At 39.0% G+C, this 10,314-nt stretch overlaps 1 protein-coding gene across 1 annotated transcript in view; it reads left to right on the top strand.

Moving 5' to 3' along the window:
- The window catches only part of LOC131344515 (uncharacterized), a 3,360-nt gene extending 1,294 nt beyond the window's left edge, over positions 1 to 2,066 (top strand). Inside the window, exon 4 of the mRNA XM_058376869.1 lies at positions 1,044 to 2,066. Within this exon, the coding sequence (XP_058232852.1) occupies positions 1,044 to 1,271 (228 nt within the window). The 3' untranslated portion in view covers positions 1,272 to 2,066. The remainder of the gene's footprint in view (positions 1 to 1,043) is intronic.
- The last annotated feature ends 8,248 nt before the right edge of the window (positions 2,067 to 10,314 follow it).

Raw genomic sequence — 10,314 nt, 5'->3', positions numbered from 1 at the left:
ATCAGAGCATCTCTAAAACTGCAGCTCTTGTGGGGTGTTCCCGGTCTGCAGTGGTCAGTATCTATCAAAAGTGACCCAAGGAAGGAACAGTGGTGAACCGGCGACAGGGTCATTGGCGGCCAAGGTTCATTGATAAACATGGGGAGCGAAGACTGGCTCGTGTGGTCCAGTCCAACAGACGAGCTACTGTTGCCAAAAATTGTCTTAAAAGTTAATGCTGGTTCTGAGAGAAATATGTCAGAATACCAGAATACACAGTGTATGGTGGGTCAGGGCTGTTTGGCAGCTAAAGGGGGACCAACACAATATTAGGCAGGTGGTCATAAAGTTATGCCTTGTTGGTGTGTATGTATGTGTATATGTATGTATGTATGTATGTATGTATATATATATATATATATATATATATATATATATATATATATATATATATATATATATATATATATATATATATATATTAGTTCAGATGCATTTAGTGTCTTTAGCTTTGAAAAATTCTTCTCTACTGATTAGATATGTGTGCTAGAGGAAATAAAGGTGGTTCAACATTAGTCCTTTATAATGAGATGTCTTATATGCATGATTGCATCTCACAGTAACTGGAGAACTGGAGTTTCAGGAAAAACTACTCACAATACAGTATATTAAGTTCCAGTACTAGGCATGATTACGGTTTAACGAAAAAATCCACCCAGAACTACATGCATATTAATCTGTATAATTAACAGTTGATCTTTAGTGGATGATTGATCCATGATTAATTTTGTAGTAAAATTCTGAGATGAATGTTTTCTTTCCTTCCTGTGTTGATGTTGGTCACCACACTGCTGTTCAGCTGATAGTGGATTGGCTAAAGATAGTGATGCAGCATTACTTTAGTCCTTCAGTCTGTCCAGCTCTCTAAGCTCTGCATCTGCTTCAATAGATCAAGCTGCAAAGGTTTAGCTGTCATGTTAATATTCCTGTCAGTGTCAGTCTGTCAGCCTAGTCTCTTCCATTACTGTCAGTGTGAATGATCTATGTTTTTCCTGAACCCTCAGTCCTCCAGCAGTGACAGCAGTGGGGTCAGTAGTCCAGAGCACGCAGCTGGGACCAGCAGCAGCGCAAGCAGTCAGTACGGAGCTGAAAACCTCAGGTCATGCAGTCCACATAGTTCCTTGGACCAATCTGATGCTACAACCCTGGCCTCATACGAACGTATCAACCGTGTCCTGAGAGAGGCTCACTTCCAGAGCCTACACAACAGAGGTCAGTCACGGGATAGGTGACTTTCAGAGACTTTCACATCTCTGACAGTGACCCCTTCAGTCTACATGAGCGCCTGGCTGCATTCCCCAGGAGACGGGGCAGAGATCATCAAGAAGTTTATTCCGACTTATGTGCTAGAGCTCTCATTTGTGATTAGTGTGATTGTTTTTTTGTTTTTTTGTTTTTTGAAAGTGTGGCCTGAAACTGTAAAACTCTTGACTAATTTAGAGCACAAAAGGATTCACATTGTAAGCAATAATAGCTTGGCGACAATGCAACCTTTTGTGACATACACACTGTGTTTTTTTCCTTCTGAAAACACCAGTTTACATGTAAACGGGAGCTTCATTGCAGGTCAAACTGCGCCTGGTGCAAATTATCATTGTTTCATTGCTGGTCCACTTGTGCACTTGGGGGTACGGGGTAATCACATTTATAAAACAGCAACAATCTAGAAATCTTTTGTTTATTTATTGAACTCGATTGCTAAGTCGGCACTTCACGTATGTTGATGCGAGGTATAAACTTAGGGTTGTAATAGCAAGCCTCTGGGTTTGTAACTCTTTAAGATGGAACAGCCTCTACACCATTCCTCCAACCTTACATCAACTCACTGATGTGATTACTTTTTCTTGCCCCCCCCCAATTCTTATTAGCTCTTTAGTCAACGCTCATGCGGATCCTCCAGCCGGTCGATCTTGAATTAAATTGAAAGATTACTTGTTTATTTTTACGATATATTTTTATGAAAACATTGAATGATATTTTACATTCATGTCACCTACATTTTAAAAATAAAGATGGCTGTTCCTAAATACACGAGTGCAACTTTATTTAAAAAGTCTTTATTGTTATCTGCTTCTATTCTTTCTGGTTTGAAAGAAAATCTTTCAGTGTCTTTACTCTTAATGCACTGTGTGTGATAAACAACATATGCAAATCCGTGTGTTAATTTCAGATGTCCTGTTCTTCAAGGATACACAGGAAAAGGTCGCTTTAATTAAAGCACTACATGTCCTCATCTTGTCATGTAATAACAGATTATGCATATTAATGTTATGCTCATCCGATAAGCACAGATTCTTTTCACTGTGTGTCCTCCTTAAGCATTCCTTATAAACCAGCCCTCCTTCTAAGGAGGATGAGCGTGATCGATGTCTCCATGGGATCTGACCTGGGATCTCTTTACTCAGTGGAATGATGAAGGCCTTATTTTTGCTCACCTTGTATACGGATTCCTCCAGTTTTCATGACTTTTTGTTATTCAAAAGATCTGTGTAGGTACTTTGAAGATAAACAGATTCTAGAGTCTTACAGTATGTTGCATAACCCCCCTTTGAATTTTTCCACATTTATGCCGTGTTACAATTTGAATGGGATTAAATGTAACAAATCTGCTGTAATATTCACTGGGGGGGGGGATCTTTATATTTTAAAATAAAATTACCAATAAAAATTCACTCCCATTTCTGTGGAATAGGTTGTGATGCACCTGGTTGCAACATAAATAGCTGAAACATTGATCTAGTTGAAAACAATCACCATGAAGAACCAGTGAACTACCAAACTAACTACCATCCCTCTATTTGCTTTACTGCATATCCTACACAGGGCTACAGGAGTACCCTCAAGCACAGGTTGACAATCCATTACAGGTAACAATCGTCCACAAACTGGACAATTCTGAGATGTCTGTCCGTCTACAATGCATATCTTTGGACTGGGGAGGAATCAAACCCTCAACCCCAGATGTTCAAGCCAAACATCCTAACCACTAAACCAGTTTAAGACCGAAAAACAAAGAATATAGCAGAACTGTCACTCTTAAAGCTTAGAGAAGGCTGTCTGAGCAGTTATTGATCAGGTAAGGAGGAAGTGAGTAAAGCAGCCAACTCATTCAGGGCTTTCACAGCATTTGGGGTTTGGGTAAATACTTATGCAAACACAACGTCTTTTATTTGTGAATAGTTTTGCAAATTGATTCCTAATTTGCATGGATTTATGACATACTCCCACTTTCCAGGTTATAACACTAAAAGGTAAATACTTAATCACTGTAATTAGACATTCTTACAGTATGCAAACTATTTCCAAATTTCGCGTCTCTTTGTAAACTTTATCTTTGGTAGGCTAGTGAGCTGATGTCTGATAACAGTAGACAAAAAAAAAACCTTTTATCATTTATTTATTTAATTTATTAATTAATTTCGTTTATTACTTTATATTTAATTTATTAATTCATTACATTTTTAATATGCTTTTTAGCATAAAAGTAAGCACAGAATGTTCAGGAAATTGCTCATCCAAGACCCCACTTGACCAAACTGGCTGAGGGTACACATGCACACCCTGCAATTGAACTTAATGCTGGAAAGCAAATGATGTATTTTTATTCCTCTATTGCGTTTCTGTGTTAAAAACGAATTCGTTTAGACATATAATAAAGCCTTGGATAAAATGTTGCAGAAGTAGTCACATGTGTCTTCTGATTGTCCTCATTCGGGGAGAAAATTGTCACTCATTTAGAAAAAGATGAGAAATGGTGCTACAGTTTCCACACCGAACGACAGATTTGAAAGTAATGAGAGTTTTTTTTTTTAAATACTGAGAATTGACACTTATTAATTCAGTTCAATTCAATTTATTAGCATAGCGCCTTTTACAGTGGACATGGTCTCAAAGCAGCTTTACAAAAGAAGAGAAACAGAGAAAGGAGAGAAAAAAGATTAAATTAAATTATTTTAGCCCTATTTTATCCCTAATGAGCAAGCCGGAGGCGACAATGGCAAGGAAAAACTCCATGTGATGATATGAGGAAGAAACCTTGAGATAAACCAGGCTCGGAAGGGAACCCATTCTCATTTGGGTGACACTGGACAGTAAATAATGTAACTGTAACTAATAAATTGTCCTTTCCACAACAGCAATCAAGGGCCCATGAGGAACTAATAGGTCAGGGTAGTTTATGTTTAGTTCATTATAGACACTAATTCCTTGCTGTTCACTATTAACCTTGTTGTCAGAGCAAACTTTCTATTAAAAGCTGTAGCTGCTTCTCAGATTTTCTCTGACTTGAATATTTTTGAACGTATCCCGTTATCGTTGCGTTCAACCACTAGGTGGCAGCAGATATTCAGCATGTAAAGCAACGCTCCTCTTAGTCCTGGGGGTTTTGAATATCAAGAAAGCCTTTAAAAAGCTTTATTTATTGACCATAACTAGATATAGAAACCACACTGTTCACATCAAAGGCTGATTTTAAGATAGAAGCTCAATATATTTGATATATTTGAAAGATCTAATGTGAATACCAAATATCTTCATATCCATGACTTTGTTAAAGACGGCTCATCAGTCAGTCATGTGCTTCGGCAGGAGAGAGTTAAATCAACTGTCCTTGTTCTAGCGTCTACGTATGCGCATACGTTGTTTTATTTTTACCGTGGAAATCTGGGTTAGCAACAAGGGCTCCTGGTCCCTGTCCTCTCTCTTGAAATGGAGAGTTGCTGCTAGCTGAAGCATTAAGAAGGTCCGGTTTAAAATCTCTTGGTAGATGACTGGACTATAAAAATCTCATTTAATCTGGAACAATAATTTGTCTGTTGTCGTCTTTGTGCCCGTTGGAAACCAGTAAGCCATATATTCAGCAAATCGTGATGCGTCGCCTGTGTTCACAGAGCACTCGAAGGAGCCTATCAACGGATTAAAGGAAAACTCCACACTGAAGCACAATAAATATATGTATAATGTTTGTTAATTGAGTCTGAAGCTTGGTGCTGTGTTTTTCATCATTCCCATGAGAAGTTAGCTGTCGTGTGCTGTACTGACAGGACACTGCTAGAGCAGTTACAATGGCATTTAAACAGGAGAACTTTTTCAGCCATATCAAACAAAAGTTAAAAGACAAGGTACAGGTTTCACTATTAACTTCAAGAAACAAAAGAGAAAGAGCTTCTTTTCCCACTCACCATTTTACAGTGACATTCAATGTCATATTAATGAGAAATCCAACAGAGAAGAGCACAAATAGTGGACTCAGCAATACAACACATTTGCCATAAGTTACTGAAGCAACTCGATTTGGCTAGTTAACGCGCTATGAGATGACAAGCATAATAGCTTTAATGGCAGTGTTAGGATGAAAGCTGAAGCTTTGGAACCAGAGCTGAGAAGAGTGTACAGATGAGGAGCTGAGAAAGATGGAATAGAACACATTGGGATATGCGAAAAGACTAAAGCACTGCTGCATCGGGATCTTTAGGTAGAGTTGAAGCAAGGGCAATTTCCCTGTTTAAGCTAGACTAAAGTTTAAACTAAAAGATCGTCCATTTTCTGTAGCACTTATCCTAGAGTGACGCCTGGAGTCTATCCCAGGGGACTCAGGGCACAAGGTGGGCGACAAAGTGGACGGGGTGCCAACCCATTGCAGAGCACAATCACACACACTACAGAGTACAATCACACATACACTAAAATCACTGCACACACTACAATATAGAGATGCCAATCAGCCTACATCACATGTCTCTGGACTGGGGAGGAAATCCCCTAAGCGCAAGGAGAATGTGCAAACTTTACACACAAAGCAGAGGCGGTGGGAATCAAACCCTCAACCCCGTAGATGCTAACCATGAAGCCACCATGTCCCATGATTTATATACAAACTATTCAGAGTGGATTTTTCCCTTTATATGATCCAATGTCCCTGATCAAGACAAATGTGTACCTTGTCTGTGTAATCGAACGAGCCTGGGAGTTGTAGTGATGGGGAACCATTTCTTGACACAAGCCAGCTTTGTGAGAATCCCAGTCTACTGTATCCCTCTGTTGTGTCTACATCATAGCAGACAGGGCTGTTTAGGCAGCTGCTGGCTGGCATGATCCTGCTGTGAAGCTGCCATGGACCATGTGGCGTCCTCCATCTACAGCCAACACCAACATCTGTTCTACCCCACTGCTGGAAAAAAAGTGCTTTGTCAGGTTGTTTCCACTGATACTATAGCTAATGACTGAGCACTGCTGTCATTTGTGTTGTATGGCCAAAGTAGGTGTCCAGCCATAGAGAGCTGGACTGCTCTGACACAATGAATGAGAGCAAAAGTGCAAAGTGTCTTAGAAATGTAACATCAATATATGGGATATGACATTTGCTTTCAAGAATCTTACAGAAATTACTTTTAAAATTGATTTGAATTTCCTCTGTTATAATAATAAAGGTAGTCTTGCTGAACACACTTGAGACTTCTAGATATAAAAAAGCATGTATCAGTAGAGTCCCTTTCAATGTCAAAAATCATAATTACCCACATTTAGTTTCATTCTCTTGCTGATCAGTGCTGTGCAGCTGTTAGGAAATATTTTGTCTCTTTCTGCTTTACAGACTTGTTCCAAATCTGTTTGTCTCTCAAGTCTGTGTCAAGCATTTTAATGTGAATAGGATTATAAATCATCACAGTATTATAATTATGAAAGGGTAAAGTCACATTGTATGCTGAAAGTATTGTGAAGAGGAGTCCTGGGGTGAGCACAGGTGAAGTGTTGTCTTCATGATTACAGCAGAAATTCTTAGATGATACAAATCTGTAGTATTCAGGTGAGTTATCTATCCATTCATCCTTCCATTTTCTGTACCGCTTGTCCTACACCGTGAAGCCTGGAGCCTAATACTCGGGGCACAAGGCAGAGGACACCCTGAGCTGGGTGCCAACCCATCACAGGGGACAATTACAATACAAACAATTTAGAGATGACAATCAGCCTAAAATGCATGTCTTTGGACTGAGGGAGAAAACCAGAGTACCCAGTGGAAACCATCAAGCACAGGGAGAACATACTCCACACACACAGGACAGAGTCAAGCCACCAACCTTGGAGGTGTAAGACAAACATACCAACCCCAAAACCTCTTTAATAATACTATAGAAAGCTACAACAGTGAATACAGATACAAGATTTTCTTTTTTTTAAAATGACAGTCAAATGAAGTATGAGCACATGTTTGTTATTTCCAATCTATCTAAAATGTCATTAATTCAATTTCTTTCCACTTTTTCAGCCGAAAAAGTCAGTCTTTTCTACAGATTACAGCTACACTGGGGTGATCCCCCGACATCTCCAATCCATCTGTAAGATATAATCTCTCAGAATCAGCAGCTCCTGGGTCCTACCCTGAGTTCTCCATCCAGTGGAACAGTCCTGATACAGCTCCAGCAGGATTTGACCCGGTGGTATCCTTGTAAGTTACCTGAACCACATCACCTGGTTCCTCTTGATTCGGTGCAGCGGCACCTCTCTCAGACTGTTGAGCACCTCAGAGGTCCATTAATATACAGACGCTTGGTTCAATCTATAACACTGACCATATTACTTGCTACACACTATTATCTGCCTTGATGTACTGAGAGTTCAGTTTTAAACAATGCATGAATGTTTGAAGTTCACTATAGTAGAACAGTATCCGTAGCCACTCAGGCCTGTAACTGCCAAAATAACTTTTTATGAGCTTTATCAAGCATGTCAAAGTTGCTGAGGTGAGAAATTATGTTAATTCAACTTGCACAAATAACCACTTACAAGACATCAAAATCTGAAGGTTGTAACATACAAAATTCCTATTCTGGACAATCTCCTCAACTGAATTCATCAAGTGACGTTAAATCAACATGGCTGCTCAGAGCTTGAACAATAAACAATATAGCACTTACTTTGAAATGAGTTATGCTGTAAGTATTTGTAATCTGCATTCAGACATGTACTTATATGGTCAAAAGTCCTGGGACACAGCTCTTAATTTAGATGTTTCAATCAGACCCATTACCACAGGCATACAAGTACCTAGCCATGCAGTCTGAAGAGCACAATGAATTCAAGCATGGTATTGTGATAGGATGCCTTCTTTGCAGTATCATGAAATTTTTATCCCTGCTAGATATTCCACGTTCAACTGTCAGTGGTATTATTGGAACGTGGAAATGTTTAGGAACAGCAGCTACTTAGCCACAAAACTGAAGACCACGTAAGGTAATAGAGTGGGGTCACTGAGTGCTGAGGTGCATGGTGCGTAAAAGTCGGTAACACTCTGCTGGTTCCACAGCTGAAGAGTTCCAAACTTCCACTGGCATTTATATCAGCATGAACTGTGTTGCGGATACTTCATGGAATGGGTTTCCATGGCCAAGCAGCTGCATGCAAGCCTCGCATCACCAAGCTTCACATCGCCACCACTGGACACTAGAGCAGTGGAAACATGTTCTGTTGAGTGATAAATTATGCTTCTATTGGGCGAGTCTGGGTTTGGCAGATGCCAGGAGAACATTACCTGCCTTGCTGCATTGTGCCAACTATAGTTTGTTGGAAGAGTGATAATGGAGTTTAGGTTTGTTTTTCAGGGGTTGGGCTTGGCCCCTTACTTCCAGTGAAGGGAAATGTTAATGCCTTAGCTCACCCAGACATTTTGGACAGTGCTATGCTTCCAACTTTGAATAGTTTGGGGAAGGCAAGGGCAAGGTCCATAAAGACATGGTTGGATGAATTTGGTGTGAATTAATTTCATTGGCCCGTATAGAACCTTGACCTCAACCCCATCAAACACCTTTGGGATAAACTAGAACAGAGAATGCATGCCAGGCATCAGTACCTACCCTCACAAATGCTGGACAAATATTCCCACAGAAAAACTCCAAAATCTTGTGGAAAGCCTGCCCAGAAGAGTGAAGATTTATACCTGCAAAGGGGGGAACTCAACTTTCTCTGTTGGTATAATGGTCAAGTTCTCTAAATTCTCTGTTGGTGTAATAGTCAAGTGTCCCAATACTTTCGTCCATATAATATATAGCTTGTTAAAGATATAACACTGACTGTACATATACAGTAGTTTTCTGTTTTGAAGATAAATATTAAATATACACTACTCATCACTGTTAGCTGGCAAGCTTGTTGCCAAAAAAAAAAACATTAAAGTTCATGCTGGGAATTTCTACCACTTTGTAGCTCGAATGCATGGAGATTGAAAATGACATTGCTACGAGGTCTGACTTCCAACTTCTGAGGTAACTTGCATGCAGTATAAGCTCCTGCCTCCCCAGGCAAAACCATGACACCGCTGCTAACGCTGACCCGATCTGTGTATCTCATACTTTATTCATCACTCACGAAATAAGATCTACAAAAAGATCTACAACAGGGTTTCTAAGCCAAAACATTGTTTACGTTGCTTATTGTATTCGATTAAAAATTCTATTTTTAGTAAGTGAAATAAAAATTAAAGTAAAACTATTTACTAGTAGGGCTTAGGCTAATGTTGACTCTTGCATCTAACTAGCTAAAAATATGTAAGGACTTGGAAAATCATGTTGGATGTAGGAGAACTACTGTAATACTGTAGATGTGTTAGTTTTACTCAATTAAATCATTTGGAACCGATGTATGCATTCGAATTCATTAAAATAAGTGTTTTTTTTAGTGTAACCTCCTTGATTGGTAGCTGTTGTATTATGGAGAGAGCTGGCTCGTTCATGCTCATTAGGGATAAATGTACATTTAAAATTTTTATATTTCGTTAAAGCTACTTTGAGACAATGTCTATTGTTAAAAGTTGAATTTAATTCAATTCAAAGAAAATTTAATTGGCTGTTCACCAATTTGTGGAGAAAAATTGGAGAAGTTTTATACATTGTTATCAAAAGAAAACTAAAACAGTTCCTCAAAAAACTTGATTTGTACAAATGTCCAGTTACATTTATATTGTTGTTTATCCCAATATTCATCTGACTGGAGAGAACAGATTTTCACACTATATTGAGTTACAAGGTTATATTTAGGGGGTAGGGTTTCCGCAGATTAGGGGGTCAAATGAATTTAGACGAGTTAATATTAATTATTATACAAAACAAATGTATCTCGTGATCCCGAGGTGCTCTGCTACCGTATAGCATGATTAACTGGATCAGGCCTGGTTTTAAATTCATCTAGTCGGTAGATCTTTAGCTCCCATGTTAGAAACCATCTGTGTAGTCTGTGTGTCTACACGTTCCCTAAGGTTTCATAAACTTTTTCTTCTAACGC

This window comes from Hemibagrus wyckioides, linkage group LG02 (assembly GCF_019097595.1).
Source record: "Hemibagrus wyckioides isolate EC202008001 linkage group LG02, SWU_Hwy_1.0, whole genome shotgun sequence".
Lineage (NCBI taxonomy): Eukaryota > Metazoa > Chordata > Actinopteri > Siluriformes > Bagridae > Hemibagrus > Hemibagrus wyckioides.
This window is presented reverse-complemented; position numbering and strand designations above follow the sequence as displayed.